Source organism: Falco cherrug, chromosome 4, assembly GCF_023634085.1.
Source record: "Falco cherrug isolate bFalChe1 chromosome 4, bFalChe1.pri, whole genome shotgun sequence".
Lineage (NCBI taxonomy): Eukaryota > Metazoa > Chordata > Aves > Falconiformes > Falconidae > Falco > Falco cherrug.
This window is the reverse complement of record NC_073700.1, coordinates 99,293,665-99,317,757: the sequence shown is the minus strand read 5'-3', so window position 1 is coordinate 99,317,757 and position 24,093 is coordinate 99,293,665. Positions and strand designations below refer to the sequence as shown.

Genomic DNA, 24,093 nt, shown 5'->3' with positions numbered 1-24,093 from the left:
CAGCTCTGCAGCAGCCCACTGTCCCTTCGCACCTCCTTTGCCCGGCACACCATGGCCCTCTTAGCTTTCTGCTACCTAGAAGTGGATGCTCTGAGGAACAGTAAGTAGTAGCCCACAGCTGGGACACACTAACTCAGGACTATAAATGCAAATCAGTTTTCAAGCTGGATATGAACTTGTAGCTGTTCAGCTGCTTACTGCATCTCCTCTTTTGTATCGCTGAATGCATGTGGTCTTCTGCTGCTCCTTCATGCTCTGAGCAACCTCAAATTTCCTAGTATTTACTTGGAGCTAAAAATCCACACGAGTCAGTCACCACAAAATAACTGATGCGGTACAAATTCATGTCCTACCATTACACATGATAACTTCACTCTATGCCCATTCCCCTCCACAGCCCTCAATCTTTTCCAAGATTAAAAAGCAACATATCAATAATAAACTGCTAAGCTGACAACTAGGGTTTTGGAGAGTTATTTTGCCATAATAATGTACTAAACTGAGTCAAAGAATCTATGTGAAGAAATCAAAAATATCCACAGGGCATAAAACCTTTATGGTTTAGCACAGCTTGAGGAATTCTGACCTACCTTAGCTGCATGGTGAAATACTCCACTAGTTTTTGTCTATAGGCAGAAATAACATTTTCACCTTCTTCCATATACTCTAGTCTCACCATCTCCCAAGCCTGAAAGAGTATAATTGAGAGAAAGAGAATGCATTTTATTAAGTGGTGATGATATACAGGGTGCTATGAAACTTGTCTCGTGTTGTAGAACTGAATATCTTTCTATGACAACAGCACTACAAACAGGTCATCTTATATTAGATCAAAGCTCTGGTATTATTCAGATAATATCTGGTATTATTCAGATAATAAATATTCCCTTCTCCTTCAATTCTGCTTGGTTTTTGCGGAACCAGTTTTTTCTATGACACCTGAGTTAACAACTAATAGATCAGAAATTTCTGAAGGTTTGAAATGCCAGGTTTTCAACTGCTGAACAATACTGACCAATACTGGTATCATAGTTCTAGTAACTTTCAAGACGATTCTAACATCAGACCAGATGTTAAGGAAAACGGATGAGCAAACACAAACAATATCATGGCCTACCTAGTTAACAACAGAACTTAACTAAGAAACAGCAGGGGCTTAGGGGGTCAAGTTTTACTTACACGTGTTTAGAATTACAAAATTTACCTGGAGGTGCTGGAACTTCAGCAAACCACAGCCGTATGTCAGCAAACACATTTTGTGCAGGCTATGAACAAGCGAGGCTAACACTGCAGAAGATAGTTCAGGATAAAGGTCCATCAGCTCTGACTCACTCACACCATTGTGGCTAACACCGATGACACACAGTATCTACAGAAAGCAGAAAAATAATTTTACACAGTCAGCAATATTTGGTACACAGTTTAGTTACACAATATTTTTCTTGGCATTTCAGTGTATCACTGTGTATAACTTTATAGGCCAAGGGGAAAGAAAAACCCAAACCTGCCTACACAAGCCCTTTCCCTCTTCTGTCCTCAAAGAGTAGTCCTCAGCACTAATAGATTAATATTCTAATAGATAAAGCACCAAATAGGATGCTCTGGGACAAACAAATGCCTCCTTAGACTTTCCTCTAGAACACTGTGGGAAAATAACTCCTTTACCATAACGGATTTCCACCTAAGTAAAATATGCTAAAAGGTCTTATGCTGCCAGCACCAAAAAACTTCCAGCAATTATTGAGTAGCATGTCCTAATCAAAAAAATGTCCCACAGAACAGGGAAATTCTGCAAAGGTATAAAGAGGAATCAGACATCTAGTAAGTGGTGCCCTGTATTCACAAGATACCATGTTTTAATTACATTTACTATGCTCAATGTAGTTAATCATTGGATCAGGGCAGTGATTGGCAAGGAAGTGCTAATTCTGTATCTCATCATAGTGCAAAAGTTCTGTTCTGTTCTGTAAGACAACGGCTTAGTTGAAATTTAATGCAAAGCATTTGTATGTTCTATAGTTCTGCAATAGATACAATTAGATTAATAAAGTTTCCTTTGTATACTACGAACACAGTAATCTCTGAATCATACACATGAACCAACAGAAATTTATACTTATTTTTAAGTTAAGAAAAAACTTTTCACAGGAAAGAATATACTTTACCTGTAGACACAGTGATACATTCTCTGCTTACCTCTCTCAAAAGACTTTTCTCTTTATCATTCTGCAATGATTCTTGAATTGATCTCAGAACAAGCCTGTACAGCGACACAGTGTCTTGACATTGAAAACACTGTTGAAGGGTTTCATCAATATTTCCTGTATTTCCAACGCTGAGCAGAAGGACAAAAAGGGCATGATTTAGCATATTACATTTGGCTGAGTAAGATGAATTTAAACCACTGAAGAGCTGTATCTTAAAAGTGCTCTGAATTCCTACTGGGTTTGAAAGGTGCACAGCATCTAGAGAGATTAAACACAGAAGAGGTGAATTCCTGAAACCACCTTCTAGCACACTGATTTTTCTAAATTGCTGCAAGATCTTTCTTTTTTAAAAAAAGTATGTTGCAGTGTTCCTTCTTCCAGGAGTACCAAATAGGAACATCAGATTGGATAAAGATAAAACTACATGCTGCTGTTTCTTTTAATGCATTTACAAAGCATGTTTCCAGGAGCAATTAAACATTCTAGGATATAGAACAAACAAAAAATAATGAAAATCAGTCACCCAGAGTAAATTATCAGTGTATCATCTTCTGGGTGCCTCTAAACTAAACCCACATCTTTCTCAAGATGAAGTCTAGGTTAATAAGTCAATGCACTTATTAAGTATTCTCTTGCAAAAGAGGGAAGATTATTTTTCTCCACAGCAGGAATTATAGGGCAAAGTACCCTATGCAGCCTGTTAAAATAAACAGTTGCTGAACTTCCTTTTAGCCTTAAAAATCTATGAGGCAAACTATCTGGTACATCAGCAAATACAACAGATCTGAATTAAACTGTTTGACAGAACATACCAACATTCTCCAAATACCTTTAAAAAGCACTGAAGCAACCAACATAGCAAGAAAGCAGAACAACAGGAAAAAAAAATAAAACCAGAACAGCTGAAAACAGACAGATGCAACTATGTGGATTCACTTGAAGTATCAAAATGGTGATTGCAAACTCTCTGATTTTTTCCTCACATCGCATTCACAGTCAGTGAAAGGGGAAAAATCTGTACATTGCTCCACTGTTTTTTCTTAATGAGATTCATTCTGTGTTAAATGAATGTATTTCAAAATGCTAACAAACTACTTGAAGTCTTTTAGTCTAATGATGAGTATAACAATTTCAAGATCATCTCAACTTACCAAGCAATGGTTTTGCCCAGGAGAGTGACATACAAAGCATTGCAAGTTGTGGCAGAACGACAATGTCTCTCAAGCTTCTTCTCCTACAACATTTTAAACAAAATCTGTGAGCCAAGATGAAATTAACCACACCATTAAAATGTTCAGTTTTGACACAAAATTAAAGAATTCCAAATATGCTTCTATCTGACTATGACATAATAAGTAGTGCACAAAATAGTGCATGCTTTTAGAGCTACACGAGCATACAAGTGAAAGTTCCCTTTTGAATTTAAGATGAAGGGTTAGGATCTAATCATTGTATGAGGATTAACTTACAGAATCAGACTCCAAGGCAAAAAGGTAAAATACTCTTTTCGTACGCTGCTAATCATTGTTACAGTATCATGCAATACTATACCTTCTATTATTCTAAAATAAAATATCATGTTTACAGCAATATGTGCAACTGCATAACTAGTTTTGTGTTAATTTACACTGTTCTTTCAGAGCTATGAGCCATGAGGTAGAAATACTCAAATTGCATGCTATTTTGAGCAGCAGCATTTAGTTAGCCAAATATAATACCCTTCTGGCAGCTGGACTTGTTTCATCTTTCCATGTTTTCATTAAAAGTTATACTAGAGAAAGGTACTCTAGAAGAACTGCAACAGACATACCTGCTCTTTAGTCAATTTAACATTTGCAGAGTTACATTCTGCACTAATGAGAGATTTAACATCTTTGGAATTCAGTGGATCAAGATGAAGCGTGGGCCACAACCTTTGTTAAAAGAGAACAAAGTCATATTCAGACCTTATTAAATAGCACACAAAAGGAAAAAAAAAAAAAAAAAGACATCAATGTTCCAGAACTTTTTAAAGATTTATATCAAAGCAGTAATTGAAGCTATTTCCTGCCACTAAGTAATTCCAGTCATCACAATTCAAATTTCCACTTTTAGCCTTATCCTGGATCTACATCATGGTATTGAGGTTTGTCACGTGCATCTAACTGCATTTACAGTCACATGCATCATACAGTCACGTAGATAGATCCACCACGGTAAAACAAAACCCTGGTTTCCCAACAGCTAAAACCCATCCTCACTGCAGCTGCAATAAAGAAGCTGTCATTGCCTTCAACGGTTGAAAAATCTTATCTTATTAAGTCTCCAGATCTTGACAAATCTGACTGTTTTCTCTTCAATGAGTAACCGTAATTTAAAACAGTAATTCTAACCCAGGCTACTTTGAAACATCTCAGAAACATAACGTACCTCCAAGCCTGTGGACATGTTTCTACATTCACTGATACAATCACCCTCACATTGACTGGCAGTGGATCTATCAGCCACTTCATATGCTTCTCAGCTTGCTTAAAAACAAATTTGGGTTATTTAATACAAAGGTTGTTCAAAACAATGCCAGAAGTTGATACATTTCATTAACTACACAGCTCAGTGAAAGAAGTCTTAAATTCTCCAGTGTCCTTAAAAATTGTTCATGATCTGGTTCTCGAAATGGTGCTAAATGATCCACTGATATGTATCAGCATGACCATACATTAAATAAAGCAGATAGAATACTACTGTTGCAAAGTTCACCTCATAAAGACTAGGCTATTTACATGTCCAATAAGTTAGCTCACAGCCTTCAATCTTTGGATAGATCATGTAACTGGACTGCTCAAAAATTAAGGTGTTAAAATAAATTCAGAAGTAAAAAAAACCCAACCCAACATAAAATCTATCTATAAAAATTGAAAGACTACTTTAACTCATTCGCACTGTTTGCAAAACTATTTTTTATATGTACTCTTTAGAGCAAGGCAAACAATATTTCTATTACATAGCTATAGCTGAATCTATTAGAGTCGCCAAGGTTTCCTTCAGACTGACAAATGGCAAGTATTTTGAAAACATACCTGTATTTGGTCAATAGAATCAATAATTATAATAATGCTGCCTTGATGACGTGCCGAAAGTTTTTCCAGCCAGCGGGGAAACTCTTCCAGAAGTTTTGCTGGATCCAAAGTCAGAGGTGACACTAGCCAAGAATGCTGCATAAGCTGCAAAATTATAAGCATATATAACAAATTCTACCTTAAAAATCAACTAGGATAGTTGAATGTAGTCCTATAGACACTAGAGGGGAAAAATAACCCAAAACAAAAAAACCCAACACACTATCTTGGGGCAATTTTTCTAGTCAAGTTCACAAGAATTCTTTCCTTCTAGTGTATGCAGAAAGCTGGCATATGCAGAACAAAGAATATTTATCAAACTTGTTGAGTAAATTCCAGACAGATAATCTGAGTTTACACAATTGAAAAGGAATGTGGAGACTTAAAGGCTTAAAAGTTCCACAGGTTAAAAAGGCAGACTTCTAATACATGAGAAAATTGCAAGGAGTGCACAATCGATTATTTTTTCTAAATGTTATAGTCCTGTGAGGCCCTTAGTGCTACCCTACAAAGGAAAAGGAAAGCTGAGACCCTGGCACAAAAATACTCCTCATTTCTTCCATATAACAGACAATTAAAAAATAAATTTTAACATAGGAAAGAGACTAGTCAAGGAACAATATGGTGCCAATTGGTGAATACAGCCTCGGGTTTCAAAATACATAGACAGAAGAGGTACCACCTGCATCTCTCATTGGCCAGATGGCAGGAAGTTTTGGAAGAAGCTTACATGGTTTTATAAGCCATCAATATAGGTCACTGGAAGCCTAACTGCTAATGCCAATCTATTACGAATATCCAGAGATGGTATTTAATTGATCTGCATTCAATACACAGGATCAGATTTTCCCCACTCTATAATGCTTTACATTTGTATTACTCTTAACTGATGTAGAAAATCATGTAGAAAATTCTATCTTTTGACACATGCACACAAAGGCACTTTCCAAAGAATCATGCAATGAAAGGTAGGTAATAATACAGCATACCTTTAAAGTAAGACGTTTAATTATCAATGCAGATTCTGAGCTAGTAGACATAGGCCTCCCAACAAAGTGATAAAGAATCAGAGTGTTTGGTGAATGTTTCTGTTGCAACTGAATCCTAGTAAGAGGAAGAAACGGGACAAAAAAAGAAAAAGCACGGAACAGACTGTAATTCTGCAAATATCTCTCAAATGAACCCCAACAGTTTTGCCAAAGGAAACAAGAGTGTCTGAGCTAGAGGTGTTCCATGTTTATCTTACGAAATAGGATGATTTCCTGAGCTGTAATTGAACTTTTTATGTCAGATTTCATTTTTGTTCTCCCCAGTATTGATAGCCATTGCCCAGTGCCCCTCCTGGCACTGGATAGTCATGTGTCACTAAGCTTTTAAGAAGTAATGGCTATCAATTTATTCTTATGTGAGCAAATTTTGTCATAGCCTACAAGTGACCATAAAATGCATTTCTATGATAAATTATTAGGTCTGATCTTTCCTTTGTTTCAGTTAAAAAGACTCCAAAGCATCCTTCTCGTGTATCAGAGAAGGGCAACACTACCAAGCTAATAAAATCACACACTAATTCTGCGCAAAGACAGATCTGTAGGGTATTACAGTTGGAGTCAGGGACATGTGGAAGGCAGTCCAGATGGAATTAGCTACTCAGTTATTACGAATCCTTCCAGGATGCTTCAATAGCTTCAGTGCTTTGTAAATGCTCCCATTTTACCTTCAATTAAACTGGTACAATCTTTGAAATGTAATATATTTTTTTCTTGACATTCATTTATACAAAAAAAACCCCAACAAACCCAAACAACAAAAAAAAAAGGATAAAAACTTTAAACTACCATTTGGACAGAAGGAGAGATTTCCCAGAGCCTGGTCCTCCTGATACAAGCAGAGGTGGAATTGGTGCTGGTGCTGCTACTAGGTCATTTAGACGTTCAAAATACTATAACAAAGACACAATCATTACAAACATTTCACTGTTTAAGGGACAAATATAGTGCTTGGTATTATAAACCATCTAGATACAAAATGCACGTACAAATTCATTAAGGTAAAGGAATATATTGAAATGAAACAGAATACAAATGGAAATAAATTTTGTAATGAAACACTTAAATCACAGAATTTATCATCTCTTCTAAAGAAAGTGTAAAATACTATTTTTTTTTCCAAAACTCTATTTAAGATGGAACTTTCAGTGCTAATAAACTGAGTTCCTGTTACTATAGTAAAGCAGCTGGGTACTATGTTCAGGCTTCCTCGCCCCCCCTCTTCCCCAACTACACCACTGCACTGGATATGGTTGCCAGGATAAAGCCTTCAATGTTGACATCTGCCATGAACAGTATTTTGAGGCACTAAGCACAAAAAGAAAGGTTTTCTTTCACCACATGAATGCCCAAGAATGTTGTAGCAGAGTTCAGGATGACAAAAACAAAAACTACCCTCCATCCACTTGGAAGAAGTATTATTTTTTTTTGAAATTTTTTTTGTCTGAAAAAAAGCAGCGGAGGGACATTAAGATACACATTGGTATTTTTTTCTATTAATATTCTATTATTTTACTGTTCTAGATGTAGAAAAAAGTGTCACAATCTGCCAAACTATTGCCAGTATATGAGTAGTGAAGAAAAAGAGAAGTTTTGCTAGTCAAATAGTGGTAACTACAATTTCAATACAGTAACAGAAACTGCATGGTTATGTTACATTATAACATCAAGGAATGGTTGCCTAAAAAGGCTGTCACATCACTTTCCATGGCCACTTTGTTTTTCCTTCCTACATTCATTACACCTTCTCTACATATGTAACTGTTTCCAATACCCCCAATTTGAAATATTTTTAAAAATTTATTTTATTTCAAGTAATGAGAAAGGACTGAGCTATTCAGCAGCTCTCTACTTTTAAGTTTCCTGTCTTCTTCTCACATATGTATGGCTGCATGATGAGTTGAAATCTTTTCATTAGTTATCTCCGAAAGACCTAACTCCAGGTGTCGAGACAGAGTTCAGATTTCCTCATAAATCAGAAAAGAAACAAAAAAAGAAAATAAAAAGACATTCAGAGCATTTTCTATTGACAACCAAAGTCTAGCAGGACACCTTACTTCTGACATATTGTTATAGTGCTTTTCCCCAGTGCAGGAACAACAACTGCTGCTTCATCAATGTCATTCAACAACACACAAATTGGCATCTCTCCCAGAAAATAAATATGCCATCTATAGAAGACATATGGCTTATTCTAGCCTAAGGAGTAACAGCCTCAAGTACGCCCTCAGACATCGCTTCTTCTGTAGAAGTACATCTCGCCTAACAAGAGACAGAAATCAGTGATGACTTTCTCTTCACCCACATACGTTCCCAATACTTACTTTCTCAAATCCCAGCTCACATGTTGAATTAGAAGCCTGCTGAAAAGCTTCCATCTGTTCTTGTTCATCATGTGCATCCCACAATACATCACCAAAAACTTCTTCAGGAGTAGTGGACTCTTCCTTATTACCCAAATCCTTGCCTTCTAGTTCTGCCATTTCATATCCCAATATATCCTAAGTAAAAAGAAAATTACGTGGAGAAAACCACAATTATAGTTCTTAACAGTGCAGGCACATTTGGCATTAGTCTCAATTCCACTGTATACGAGTGCAGCTCTGCTAACATCAATATGCTCGCTTCCTTTCAGGCTAGCAGGGAACATGAATAAAAGAGCAATCAGATGAAACTAAGTTAACTCTGAATGCATAGGTCTCAAAACACTGGTTTTAGTCTTCTCACAGTGGAAGCAACTCACCACGAGCAGGGATAAGGAGAGCATGCCCTATGCAATTTTTCCTTATCCTATGATATGGATAAAAAGAAAACAAAAGCTAATTAAGGCCACAAAGATCCCTTTCCCCTGATAATTCTGCTTCTGTCCATAAAAGCACTGCTCAGCTTTGGGTTTTATTTTCTACTTGCAGATTTCCTTGCTTGCTAGATATTAAAGATGAAAACAAAAAGAAGATTCTCTCAATTACATTTAAGTGTATAGTAATGACGCTGAAATCATTTAAGTTCATAAATCAAAGTAGGAACAGAAAAAGCTGAAATGCATCATGTACTCTACCTGTTTAATTATCTTTTCCACACAATTATAGATTTCATATGCTCCTTCCTCCACACCTCCAATATGGTCAATTATCTGAAAAAGTACAAGGCAAAGCATGATGCAACTCTGAACCCACCTGGGTTTATTTAGGACTTCCAACACAAACATTCTGGAATACATTTAAATTCCATTCTGTTGCATTCCTTAGGTAGGATTCACTTTCCCTAAGCTTTTAGAAGTTGGGCATCTAGTTTCAGCTGTTCTCAACAGTTATCTCTGTAGAGGGAAACAAATGACAACTGATCTATTTTCAGATGGGAGGAATCTCTCAGGAGGTACACATCTTTCTCTTCAGTGGCTACAGAGGGACCTTAGATAAATAACTTTGCCATTCAAATGGCTAAACACAGGTGAGAATTTCTATTCTTATAGTACAGGGAATTTTTTTTCAGTGAAAATGCAGTAGCTTTTTTTCTCCCCTGCTAATGAAAATTTCATAACATTGAAAAAGTTCAGCTTCATCAATCTGCTTATATAATGAGCACCCAGAGCAATGAGTGTAATGCAATTTCTCCTAAAATCTGGGACTACCAGCACTCAATGTTGTTTATAGCAGGAAAGTAAGCCTTTTAAAATACAACAGTCTTTAAAATGCCATACCTTTGCTTTGTTCATGTAAGAAATTTGTTCGATTAATTGCTGGACTGAGACTGAACTGACTCTGCCATTCTCCTTTCTGTGGTAAATTAGCCGGGGTTTTTCTTCTGGATTCCTCAAGAAGGCTTCCTCATAGTCCTCCAACAAACAACTAGATTGGAAATCAGCATTCTTGTGCTATATTACACTGCTGTAGTAAACAGTTCAATCAACACAAGCTCCAAAGATGGGTTTCACTGCAAAATCTAATTCAAAAGTCTCATCTATTTACAACAAAGGGCAAGCAAATATTTCAGCAGAGAATAAGATAAAAGTCTGACACAAGGAAAAGCTAAGAGCTAAATTTATGCTACTTGTACCAAAACCATTAATTTACTTTTTTTATGATTAATTGCTTTGTAAATTAAAAGTTTATCTCCCTGTCACCAGTATGCAGAGTGAAAGCTAATTAATTGCCTTTCATGGAAAGAACATGGAATCACATGATTAATAAGCATCATACGCTCTGCCATCTCTTATTTGAAGGTTCTGTTCTACTCCTTGGCCTTTTTAGGGTAAGTCCTTCAGTATTTGTCAGATGTAGGATAGCCTTTTAATTTATAGTAGTTGAAAGGGAGAATTACACACCTCTAGACTAAAAAACATTTTGCATTTATATATGTGAATGATATCCATGGATATCTTTCTCAGCAACGCTGTTCCACAGAAGGAGCTATACAACTTAGGAATGCTGACATTAGCAGACAGGATCTCTCAAATATTATGTTCTTTATATAAGCACTACAATTTTCAACACAGTTTTTTCTGCGAGAAACTCTCTAACTAAATACTGTTGTCAGGAATGCTCCATTGTGGTGTTTTTTTCTCTTGCTTATTTTGTTCTCGATCACTTGTGACCCACATACATAAAACCATGTTATTTGGCAAGAGTATCCCTTCAGAGTGCCAATATACCCTCAGCAGCTGACATTATCTTTCTAAGACCATAAATGTACAGTAGCTCTAGTCCGATTCCACTCTGAAAACAAAAGCACATCTTCTGTGGTACCTAGCTGCTCCCTGAAGCACTTCACTGTTGTAACTTTTAGCCACTAGTGCCTTCAACCAGCCTTTTTTCAATTCTCTGTGAAGAGATGGTTTATTTACAGAAACAGGAGGTCTAGTTAATACAGAGCTCTAACAATTCAACAGTACTAGAAATCCCTAGAGTTCAAAATCTACCTCTAATATGAAACTTAATGCATACCAGTATTTTCAGATTTTTGCATTCAGAGATGTTTTGGAATGATCACTCTGTGATCCTTAAAATTATCTTTGCTAATCCCTTTTCCTCTCCTTCAGCAAAAGGACAGTCTTCCCTCCTCCAAATATCAAAACCAAACTCCACTCAAATTCCCAAATGCGTAACTGAAACAGTCCTAACACAATTCTACAAGTACCCCTGGTTCGGTGTTTTTCATTTAGTAACTCATGTTTCTTCTTCTAGAAAGTTAGGAAATTACTCACTGAACAAACAGAACACATTGCATCACCATTTGTCATAAAACATCATGACTTCAGTAAATTAAGCCACAGAAAGCTAGCATAAGGTATCACACAGGACAACCATGAAATCGGTCCAAAAAATAGCCAAGGACAGGAAATAGTAAGTGATAGAATAAAACCAAAATACTACAGACAGATGTAAGGCTAGATAAGCACATGAAAAACACTGAGGACATTCACACCAGCCATCTTGAATTCCTAAGACTCTAGCAATATGCACAACAGAGAGCTGCTCTTGGAAAGCAAAACAGACATTTCTTTATTATGAAGACATCTTTCATACTGTATTTTAAGAGAACCTGTAGCTACAAGAAAAAGATACAATGCTGATATATTATTTTAACTGTCTGCACTAGCAAACCTAAAGTTTGAAGTAGTATCACTTCCAAGGCACTTAACTTAGGAAATGTACTGAGCACAGCACCACATACATTTTAATAAGCCATGCACTCTGCAAAAATTACCAGTTTCCATTTGCTTTACCAGTCTGGAAAATACTCACCTTGGCAAAGTTAAATGCAGGAGCAAAATGACTAATGAGCTTTTTTCAATCTCCCATTTTCTTACATCCTTAAGAGGCCTTTCATTTTCTGCTGAAAAATGAACAACTTGAAAGAAATACCCCATTGTTTCACAGAGTCTCTGAAGTTTTGGTGAGTAGTTCTGAAAGCAAATTTAAATAAATTTATTACTAAATCTGCATAACACTAAGGACCTATTACATAAATCTCAGTTTCTTTTCTCTAGGCAGTTTCTTTCCCTGAAGTCCTCGACAGTACTTTCACTGAAATCGGCTACACTTAAATAAAGCTTTCACAGAATATTAGACAAATTTCTGAATAAGTATCACAGTTGAAGCAAAGAACATACAAGTTAGCGTAAGTTTGTGAGGTACTCACTGTAACAAAGATGTCCACCTCTGGTTGAGTCTCATCAGTACTAATAATGAAACACCTTACTGTGTTACTCCACAGAGAGTGGGAAAACAGAGGAGTAACCTGTAATAAACTGGCAACAGCAGCATCCCAATCATCTGCCAATGAAAAAAAATGCCCAAAATGAAGCCTAGAGATCTTCACATCTGATTACGCTGCGTAACAGGTAAGTTATCACCTCTTAACATTATTAATACTGCACTTTACTTAAAATAGTAGTAACATCTTTACATACATCAACTATTTCAATTTTATAAATTTGAATGCAGAAAACCTGTATCATCTGATACTGTCACATAATTTGATAATGTGGCAAAAGACTAGTGTTAAATATATTCATATTATCATTACAATATTCCCTTTAAATAGGATTGATGAAACTTATCCACAAAAATCGAGCTGATAGTTGTAAAAATATGCAGAAATAATTAAAATCGCTCATAATCAAACATTATTTTATTTCTTTCTCTAGATCTACATATATTTAAATTAGACCACACAAATAAATGACAGCAAAATATTATGGGAACTTCCTCTTCAGAGAAAAGTCCATTGCTTTCTGTAGTACTGTATGTCAATTCCCTATAGAAGCAATGAATGTTAAAATTTTCTTAGGTTCTTGGCTTTGTGGCTGGTTATTGTTTCAAGATAGGAATAGGTTCTCCTTTCAGTGCCACATGGGATGATGAAAGGCTTTGTGTATTAAGCTGGAGCCATCACAGAGCAGACCTTCCCCTCCCACTTTGCAGACACAGACTTTTTGAAGCACAGCCTGAAGCATTGAAGGAAAAAGGGAAAAACCTGCCATGAAGTCAGCTATATGCAGGAGGAGTTCCAGGGCCAGGACAACAGTGAGGGAAACCAGAGCACGGGAAGATAATTTACAACAGGCCATTTGGGAAAAATGTTCAAAAGCAACAATTATTGACAAGAAAAATATCTAACACTGATTCACATAACAGTGCATACATCCTAGCCTTGCAATCAGATTTCCATAAATGGCCACCTAAGCAGAGTCAAAATCCATGAAAAACCAATGAAAAAACCCAGGGATATAGTTCATTTTAACATGAATGTATCATTCATACTCAGGAAGTAAAGAATTTGAATACAAAATGGAAAAAGGAATGCCAGCAGATACTGAAAGAGAGATCACCATCTTCCTTAGCCCACATAAGTAACAATTTATTATTTAGTTTACTCACAATGAAGCACCATTCACTGCTGTTTGCTAAAATCACTGCTGCACATACCACAGTCATCAAATATATTAAACACAACTTAGCATGCACAGTTCCTTCTATTTTTACAAAGAATTCCAAATAATCCTTCTAATAACCCAAGAACAGACCAAAAAGGAACTAAGAAAGAACAGAATTACTTAAGAATGGATAGAAAAATTACACAGACACCTATCATCCCAGCAAAAAACCTGATTACTTACCCCTGTTTATATTTGCAAATGGTCCCTCAACATCTATGGAGCTATGAGCAAATTCAGGCCCTCTGAAAGACTGCTGAAGTTGCATCATACTACCCATGGATGGTTCACTTCCCAAAGCTCCTCCATTCCAGTATTCAGATTGTGCCCCAGCAGCTAAGAATTGGAAAACAAAAAAACCCCCCTCGTAATTGTCACTGAACAAGGTAAATTGTCAGCCTTAAATACTCTAGCTGAAACTTACTAGCACAGGCCACTGACCATCATTTTTACTCATTCAGCAGCTTTGCTCACACTTTTGTGTGCTTTACACACAAGCAATCTAAATGGGTGCTTATCCCAAGTTAATGAGAAGCCAGGCTGCTAAAGGATGAGGTTATTTGCTAGTATTTGTTAGTATACAGATTGCTCGCATCTATTGGGTTCAAATGCTGAATTGCATTACAGATCAGAAAAACAGTTCACAGTATTGCTTCAGTCATTTGTGCACCTCACAAAACTGACAACTTTTGTTCAGGAATGTCCCAGCACTGAAAAAGCGTAAAGAGGCTGTAGGTCAGGACTGAAATACATTCTCTGTGCCACATGAAAGAGCTTTCACGGTATCTCTTCACAATATGCTTGGATTACACTTCTGCCAATCAATAGAATAGAACATTCAAGACACTAAATAAATACTCCATGGAGAAAACCAGGACATTGAAAAAGACAGAAAAAAAGTAAGAAAGGAGGTATGAATTCAAAAATTAATTTAACACAAAAGAAAAAAGATAAAATACATTAAAGAAAAGACTATCTGTACCACTAAAATTCACCAAATGCATAATTACTATGCAAAAAGATGACCACTGGATTTTGAAACATTACTACTTTTAAAGACTGCATATTTATACTCCTGCCAAGATGTGACAGTCAATATAACTCAATAAGCAAAACAAAGGTTAAGCAACAGCACTTGCACAGTTTTTCCTCAGCAACCCTTCATGGTGCAAGAAGCAATGGTGGCCATCCTTAAGAGTGTTAAGGTGCGAACTGCTACAATTATTGCTCTATTTTGACTGATACAAAGTCAGCGGACTGATCACATACCTATCTGAATTCTTAGGATGTTATCAAATACCTCTTCCAGCATACAGAAGGTTTTGCCTTTTATGTCATTAAGTTTGCTAGGGCTTCCCTTTGAAAAATTCTTCAATGACTCTCTGGTCAGTTCATTTTTGGTAGATATCTAACTGCTATTCTGAAAAGTACAGCAGCTGAGACTAGCACACCTCATCAACCAAGACAGCAAGTCTACCTAAGATTCCCTCTAGTTTCAGGTGTCCTTTTTGGATCCTTTGGAACGTGATCTCTTACATCTAGTATGAGAAAACTCAAAAAAAGACTAGAAAACTCAGAATTGTTCATGGAACAATTTAAAAAAAAATGTTCAAGTCACTGTGTCTAGACAGTGCTCTATTTTCTTCATCTATCCATTCATACAACTAGAAATGTGGAGTTCCCACATCTACACCAAGTTTGTAAAGTCAGCTGCTTTTACTCTTTATGTTGCTATTCACCTGGATTAACTAACTTTTTTCAAAAGAACATAATTTGTCTTGTGCTTTACTAATCAGAGTTCAGTCATGTTCCAGCACAACACGTTGGGGATGAAATTCTCACCCGTAACATCTGTACAATTATCATCAGAATCAGACTCTTCAGGATCAAACACTTGGATTCCTTGGGCCTGGAGTCTCTGAAGTTTTGCTTCCAGCTCTCGTTTGGCCCTCAGTAAGTCCTGGATCTCATTTTCTTTAGTTTCTCTAAAAATCTATCGCAGGAAGGGGAAGAAGAAAAAAAAAAAAAAAGAAAAAAACCACCAACAAACGATAAATCTTTCAAAATTCAGTATCAGTTCCTGAATTCATGTTATCTGCTTTCAATTGGAAAAATAAGTTTCTAGCATTCATTTAGCAGGCAAAGGCATGAAAACGAGAACAAGAAGCCATAAGCAGCCTATAATTGAGCAGGAAAACATAGTTTATAATTATCTATATTTAAAATTTTACCATTTTATAGCTCAACATAATGTTTTGAAAGTTAGAAGTCTACATTAGTATGGGAAGTTCATTAAAAATGGCAAGTAATTTTCTTTACCTTTTAAAGTTTATCCTCTAAAATCACACTACATGGTATAAACTCTTTCAAAGATTCCCTTTTACTCTTCCAAGAATTTTTCTACATTTACATATAATCTCATATTTACTTTTTATTGTTGCAGAAATTAAAATTTCCTAAGATAGAAAGAGATCAAACATCTCCCGTTGTCTTGTTTGTAAAATATCACCATCATGTTGGGAAGAAAACACAATCACAAGAAGAGAGGAAATCTTCTTTGAGTCCCATTTTCTTAAATAAGGTCAAAACCAACCCTCTTTTTATGTATTTGCCAAACATGAACCCCTGTTGCAATTCAAGACATCAAGAATCTGAAAACAGTGCAAACCCAGGATCTATTGCCCTGTTTTGGGTGGCAGAAACCTGCATCAAGGGAAAAGTGGAAGCATCAGCCTGGCCTTTCAAGTCATCCCTCCAGAAAGTGCAAAGGCTTTTGTCTTTAACTAGCCATCATATTTTAGTAGCCAAAAGAGATGCACCAATACACACCTTTCTTTAATAAAAGCTAGAAGTGTTAAACATTCTAATACTATATGTAAAATCAGAAATAGTGGAACTCTGTTCATACGTTCCTTCAGTATGTATCAGTTTGCAGCCCGTGTTTTCTCGTCACTCTCAAATATGAAGATACTCCTGTGTTCAAATAATGCAGGAATTTATGATGCATCACTGCACATTCTCCTTTTATAATATTTAAAAAGATATATTCTATTTTTTCCTCACAGTTTTACAGAGAAGTTTTGGTAGGCTCATCTTAAACGGAATAGGCAGCTACAGCTACCATACTGTGCCCCCCACACACTTTTTTTTTTTTTTTTTTTTTTTTTTTAAGGAGGAGAGGTCTGCATGAAAGCTATGAAAGCTACTGGAGAAAAGTTCACTGGGGCAATGTGACCAAGTGACATCACTCTTCTTTTTGGTCAATTTCCCAGGAAAAGAAAAGTCAATCCATACCTTGAATTGCCTTTTGACCTTGTCTCGATCATGTTCAAAAGTAGCAGCTCTTTCCATGGCTTGGTATTTAGCTTCTAATGCACTTTCTTTCTCTCTAAGTATTTTCTGGTAAGTTTTCTGAAGTGCCTGCAAATATTTAACATACCAATTTTCTGAGTGAAAGCAATCTTTGATCAATGGTTTTAGATTACTTTTTTGCCTGACTGCAACAGCATTATCCCAGAACCCTACACCTCTCCTTGCTCGAGGGAAGACAGCTGCGCACCATGTGGTCCCCATCCCCAGAGGCACACCTGAACGTGCCCCCACAGCTCACCAGGACTGTCCCCCGAACACCTTGCCTTCCTTGGGAAGGAAAAGCCATCACACCCATCACCTCCCTGCCACAGCTTTCCTGGGAAGCAGGCCGAGTCCTTTGCGGTTTCACGCGCAAGAGCCCTGCTGCGCTGCTCAGTCCCCTTGCCGGAGAGGGCGGCAGGCGCTACCTGCAGCTCAGCGCGCAGCCGCTTGTTCTCCCTGTCCAGTTTAGCCTCCTTCTTCACCATGGAGGCCACCTCGTTGTTCTTGCTGACTCGGAAGATCTCGTACTCCTTCTTCAGGCGCTCGTACTCCGCCACGCACTCCAGCTCCTGCACCGAGGCCGTCGATTTGAAGCTGGCGCCGATGAGGCCGCCGGGCCGTGAGGCCCCAACGCGTCGCAGGGAGCCGCGCAGCAGCCGAGCTTTGGGCTTCACCTCCACCGGGATCTCGCAGGCCTCGCCGCCGCCGCCGTACGTGTCCTCGATCACCTCCCCGACCCCGCCCGCCGGGCTCACAAGCGACGACGCCGTCCCCATGGCCGGGGAACGCCGCTGCCGCGCCCACCGCCGGGTGAGGCTTCAACGCCGAACGAGGGAGCCACCGCCTCCGGCAGGCCCTGGCGGCGGGGACATGCCTGAGGCGCCGCGTTCCCCGAGGCGGCAGCTCCCCGCCTCCCCCCGGCCAGCGCCTCTCACCGCTGCCCCGGCCCGGCCGAGCCGGGGGGCCCTCCGAGCCCGCGGGCCACGGGCCGCTCCTTGCGGCAGCCGGACGAGGAAGAGAAGGCGGGAGGCCCCGCGGGCCGCCTCCCTCCCTCTCCCCCTCCCGCCCCGTCCCGTCCCGTCCCACGGCGGCTCCCGTTCGGGGAGCGCTGCTGGAGCAGCCCGGGAGGGGGCGCGCGAAGGCCGGGGAAAGGCGGGGCCTGGCGGCGCCGGGGGACGGAAATCTGCACCTCTGAGGAAAAGTGGGAGCTTTGTGGGGTTTTGCTTTTCAAACCAGGAGGTAACGTGAGGGCAGGGCAAGCCCTCCCATTCCTCGGCCTCTGCTGCCGGGCCGAGCAGCGTCCGCAAAAAAGCGGCCATTTTCTCTTCAGAGAAGAGGGCCCGACCGGGTCCACCCGCCGCTCCGAAGCCACCGGGCTGCTCCGCACCCCGGATTGGCCTGCACGTTCACAACGCCCGGTTCTCCTCAGCCAAGCAGGGGCGCACAGGTTGTGCCACAAGCTTTTGTGAGGTAGAGACCTTGTGGGGGAAATCTCTCACCACCCTAAAATGGTGACATTTGAGACCAGCTGGCACACTCTTGAAAAAGAAGAACTGAGAAGAGACAGTAGTGGGTCCACCCAGAAGTAAGTGCTGGGTAATGGCTCCCTGTGCTACCCCTATTCAGTGCCTCAGGGCCTCGTCTGAAACGTGAATTCTCTGTTTGAAGACCTTTCCTTTCAGGAATAAGGCAGTCATAGATTAGCTGTCCCTTAAATTATCCTAATGCGATTTCCCTCTCTTCAAAAAAAAAGGTGTGGTTCCTTCACTCATCCTGGTGATTTCAGAGGAGCAGATCCCCAAGACTGAGGAGAACATCTGATTGTTCCCAAATCTCAGAACCTGCCCTACTATTGGCATGAATAACAAAAATGTTGCTACTTTAAAGCAGATTTTGCCTCATGTGTGCCACGTTTGTTGCCATGACCAAGGGAGTCATCTGCTTTTAAGGCTGGGGGGGAGTTTTGGAAATGTCTTTCAAATGGTATGTCCCTGAATTGCAAAATCTCTTGGAGGGGAGAATTACTTTTGTGTACAACAGAGAAAAAGTGTTGGTTTATTTCCCAGAGTAAAAACTGGGTTTGGGGAATATGTGCTGTTTGCCCTAATTTACCTCTTTGTTTTAATGAAAAAAAAAAGAAAAAAGAAAAGGTAATTTCTTGTCTGAATATCATTTATGGTTATGTTGGTGATCTATTCTGGTTAAACCCCTTTTCAGTGAAAAAGACAGATACAGAATATGTGACAATTGTGGGAAGAGGAAGGATGCTACTGTGTTTTCCCTAATATTGACTATAATATAGCCTGCACAATATTAGGTGATATGGCAAATAAGCCTGTAATTCTGTAACAAAGCAGGGCTCTTGATTTTTTCATTCGCATGTTGGTATCAGGCTGTTTCTCCACTTCACTGTTGTTTGGACTCTGGGAATAATTAAAAATATGTTCATGCTGGTGCTTCAGCTGAATTGTTCTCATATTCTGAGTTCATGAAAGTCAAAATCTCCAAGCTTCAAGCCTAGAATAGAAAGTGTAGTATTGTAGAGCTCCTGGATTCCTTCTAATAGTCCACTTGAAATTAACAAATAGATTGGAAGAACTGTAAATACTGTTTCTCTAATGCTGCTTTTGGGTGCATTACAGAATTTTTATGGATAGTGGAGACCATATTCACACAACCCTTTCTAAACAGAAAAATTACACTACTTTCCTGTTGCTTCATGGATTGGTTTTCCTAATGTTTAGGGATTAGATTAGCTTGCTTCAACATCTAATTTGTAAACTAAACAAAGATTGCTTTAAATCTCCAACTAGGACAATTCAGAAAGAAATCCAACTGTTCATTGCCCAGATGTTGGAAACAATTCTCAGAGTATTTGAGGATGAGCTGTCTTAACTTTCAAAAATGAATCGACCCAGAAAATTAATTGCTGGAGAAAATATATTATCAAGTTCTTTAAAAACTGCTTTGTCATGTTATGTTACTTTTTTAAGCTTCAGTTAGGGCAGCCCAATCCTTAGTCCATTGAGGACATTAATGCTGGGTGAATTGTGCTGTAAATACAGTGCAGTGAATACATTTGGGATACTTGAGCAGCTTCATGTTTAACATTGTTATTATTTACCTAATTTAAAAAGGTTATTAAGACAATCTCTGTGTGAGATTCGGTGGCTTAACCCTGGTCAGCAACTAAGCACCCACCAGTTGCTCAGTCAGTATCCCAGCCCAGCGGGATGGGGAAGAGAGTTGGAAAAGCAAAAGTGAGAAAACCTTGTGGGTCAAAATAGTGACAGTTTAACTAGTGAAGGAAAGAGAGAAAAGAAAAAAAGAACTCAAACAACAAGTGATGCAGAGGTGGTCACTCACAACCTCCTACCAGCAGACCAATGCCCAGCTAATCTCTGGGGAACAGCTACTTTGGAGAGACCACCCCAGGTTTTATTGCTGAGCATCATGTTATATGGCATGGAATATGCCTTTGCCCAGTTTGGATCATTTGTCCTGGCTGTGTCCCCGGCCAGCTTTTTCCTACCCTCAGCCTATTTGCTGGTGGGCAGAGTGAGAAGCAGAGAGCACCTTGACGCTGTGCAAGCACTGCTCTGCAGTAGCTAAAACACATGTGTTAGCAACACTGGTTTAGTCACAAATCTAAAACAAAGCACTGTACAGGCTGGTATGAAGAAAATCAGCTCTATCTCACCAGACGCAGTACAGATGTATTTGTCAGATGAGGACCTGTACTTTGTAAAGCTCCTTCCTGACTTCAGCTGTAACAGAACCAGACTGCTTTCCATCCCTGAATCCACATAATGAGGAGTACAGTACATTGGCAGATCCTCTTAACAAATTTATTCTTCTACCTACACCTTCAGGGTCAGTATACAATCTAACTCCTGATCCATCATGGAACAACTGCTCTGCCAATGTTTTCCTCCTACGGAGACTATGGGGGTATTTTGTTGTATGTATTACTTAGAAGCCCATGGACCTTTGTGTTTTATGGCATAGACAATTTTGTGCAAACATTCTAAATACTTTATTTGCTGATACTTAAAATCTGCTGGGCTACAGTTTAAAAACATCTATGTGGCATCTGTAGGGGTATTGCTTTTGTCTGTGATATATCTACTATATTACTACATGATTTATTGTTGAGGTTTCTTTCTCTTTATTTCATTTTAGGAGTTGGTGGTGATTGTTGACAACAAAATTATGGATCTAAGGATCTGTCCCACAGAGAAAAGTACAGCTGTGGGAAATGGCCCTCTGAAAGAAGGTTGGTTTTTTACAAGGATTATTATGGTTCAGCTCAAAGTTAGCAGATGTTCATTTTATAAAATAATATGTCTGGTACGCTATTGCCTCTGTATTCCTGTAGAATTTAGTGTACAAGGTCAGAATGCAGCAAGATCAGAGGAAGCTGAGGAAGATTTGAAAGTGATAGTTGCCACAGATTGACTACCCATTAAAACAAGAGTTGCTGTGGTTAGAATGAATGTTGATAATGACCTGAAAGCAGAAGATGCTTTGAATGAAAGGCAGCTGACCAAACTTCTACACATCCTTTTTGTTAACTCAGATGATGGAGTGACAGGGCTATATACCACAGACATAAGCAAAGTCTGTTAGAAGCCCTTCATAAATCACTATTAAATTGTTTGTGCCTGCGCTGAATCAAGTTGATAATTCTTTATGATCTCCATTATTCAAAAATATCTGTGTCTGATGGAGCATGATTAAGAGAGTTATATTGAAGACACGCAATGAAAAGATGTAGTATGGTAATTTTTAAAAGATTCACTTTGTCCTGGATTATATATGATTCTACTTCCCTCTTTTTAGTGATGATGAAGACTTTGCTCTAAGATGTTGCTTGCTGTTGGGCTGGTTTTTATTAACTTGTTGGCTTTCCTCCGTACTCTACCCTGTGCAGGAAGTGCAAGCCTGAATAAGCCAAATGACTGATCTACTTATTCAGCTTCTTTCTTTTATATAGCATGAGGCCTGATGTACAGCACAGTGAAGTCAGGGGGAATTTTTCAATAGAGATGGTCTGTGTTGTATATGGTACTCTAGTTGTTCCATAAAAGCCTGAAACTGCCAGATCTTAGCTCAGAGCATGATAATTGTTGTCTCTGCCCTGTTGCAGCACCTGCATTTTGTTCATCTGCATGAAAGGCATCTGCCTCTGTCCTCTGATACCTTCACGCTAAGTGGCAGCAGTTCCATGATTCACCAGCCACTATGACTAGTGTATAGGGTTCTGGAGCTGTGTGCAGCTGAGGGAATGTCATCTGGATGGTGGGGAGGCAGAGGTTGTCTTCCCTTTTTCATGTGACCCAGCATGGCTGGGGCTATATCCATCATTATGACTGGCTTATGCCTTGCACAGTCTTTCTATGACCTGACATGAAATTGCAGAACTGGGGTTGGAGTAATTTGAGGTATATTGTGAGTACAGGAGACAGGGTAACTAAGAAACTGATTCATCATTAACTCAACAGGTTAGAAGTTTACATTCCTAACCATGACTTTGTTATAAACTTAAGCTTTATAAGTAGAACTGTACAGCTGAAATCTGAAGAAACGTGCTGAAAATCCCACCTAAAGTCTTAAGATAATTTATTTCTATTGACACATTTATGAGAGTATCTAATGCATCCGATTTTTCTTTTCAAGCTAAAAAGAATACAACATATAGGTGGGTAGTTGCAAAACAATTCAAACAGCAAAATTAACAAATTCAACTTCGGGGCATGGTTCTAAGTTCAAATAGCTATTGAACTTTGCTGTGTTTCACTCAGTAACGTTACTACAGTCGTCAAGCTGAGATCATCAGCTTCTTTCAAGAATCCGTTTGGTGAGAGACCTGAAAATTACCCGGAGCAGAGATGATGAAAATCATAATGAAGGAAGGAATGTCTACTTTTAAATGCCCCCATAACTTTACATGTCATAGTTCTTTGCCACTAGAGGACAGCACGACCTCATGAAAATGGGATTGTGTGAAGAGGTGGGAGAAAAGGACAGTAATTGCATACACAAGAGTTAAGAAAGTATTAGTTCAGAAGTTACATGCTTCTAGCTATAATCAAGCTTTTAAAAGAATTGAGACAGTTTTGGAAGATGTTTCAAGACAAAATGCAGAGGAGACAGATAAATAAAACCTAAAGTTTTAGTGTACCGGTTTGCCTGTCACTCACAGATAGTGTAATTTGAAAAGCATAACACTAACTGGTTTCAAGAACCATATACTCCTTCCATTAAATTCATAAATACTTTTTGTATTGGTTTCAGTAAGAATAGGGCTTTTCTTTGCAATCTTCAATAGGGCTTTTCTTTGCAATCTTCAATAACTGGTAGGTGTTCTGATTTTTTTATGAAAGAAATAGATGCCCTTATGCAGGAAGGTTTTTGCAGTCTGTTATTTAGAATGGAAATAATAGTCTGGAATCTTCTGCCTCCACACCTGTCTATTACTTTAAATTTTGTTTATGTTTGTAACTTGTAATGCAAGGACACATTAAATGTTTCAACATAAGCTATAGGAAATGGTTTCAGAACAACGCAATTCATAATCAGAAACAAACTTTTCACCTTCATGGCCTCAGTGTGTCAGACAAGATAAACTTTAATCTTTACAGCAAGTCACTTGGTAACATTTCTGCATTCAAAGTTTGAAACAAGCTTTGAAGTGACCTTAGTTTGTCAGAAGCCTGAATTGAGTTTTAACTGAGAATTCCACAATGAGTTATAATCCTAGCAAGAAGAGGGTTCTTGGACATCCGTTTTATTATCACTGAACTGAGAAGGACATCTCAGATTTTGCAGTCTCAAGGTCATTTGATTCCAGGTGAATTGGATTAATACTGTGTGTGTTCACAATGCTGAACAACAACTAATCTTGCTCACCAGAAAAGTGGGGTGAAAGGGAAATGTCCAACAAGCAGTTG

General features: G+C 38.6%; 1 protein-coding gene across 6 annotated transcripts in view; it reads right to left on the bottom strand.

Moving 5' to 3' along the window:
• Positions 1-18,184, bottom strand: part of NPHP3 (nephrocystin 3) — a 29,503-nt gene extending 11,319 nt beyond the window's left edge. For 5 of the 6 annotated variants that reach the window (XR_008731975.1, XR_008731974.1, XR_008731976.1 and 2 more), the window contains exons 1-18: positions 17,566-18,184; positions 17,081-17,206; positions 15,629-15,779; positions 13,970-14,122; positions 12,490-12,623; positions 12,093-12,253; positions 10,049-10,196; positions 9,407-9,481; positions 8,673-8,849; positions 7,138-7,241; positions 6,292-6,406; positions 5,264-5,407; positions 4,617-4,714; positions 4,018-4,120; positions 3,359-3,441; positions 2,197-2,335; positions 1,205-1,369; positions 591-688 (exon numbers count right to left, since the gene is read on the bottom strand). Coding sequence is in view for 3 of the 6 variants with exons in the window: in XM_055708693.1 (XP_055564668.1) it covers positions 591-688; positions 1,205-1,369; positions 2,197-2,335; positions 3,359-3,441; positions 4,018-4,120; positions 4,617-4,714; positions 5,264-5,407; positions 6,292-6,406; positions 7,138-7,241; positions 8,673-8,849; positions 9,407-9,481; positions 10,049-10,196; positions 12,093-12,253; positions 12,490-12,623; positions 13,970-14,122; positions 15,629-15,779; positions 17,081-17,206; positions 17,566-17,916 (2,525 nt within the window). In the remaining 3 variants the exon portion in view is untranslated. The remainder of the gene's footprint in view (positions 1-590; positions 689-1,204; positions 1,370-2,196; positions 2,336-3,358; positions 3,442-4,017; positions 4,121-4,616; positions 4,715-5,263; positions 5,408-6,291; positions 6,407-7,137; positions 7,242-8,672; positions 8,850-9,406; positions 9,482-10,048; positions 10,197-12,092; positions 12,254-12,489; positions 12,624-13,969; positions 14,123-15,628; positions 15,780-17,080; positions 17,207-17,565) is intronic. The other variant, XM_027814790.2, reaches the window with a different exon arrangement.
• Between the last annotated feature and the right edge of the window lie 5,909 nt (positions 18,185-24,093).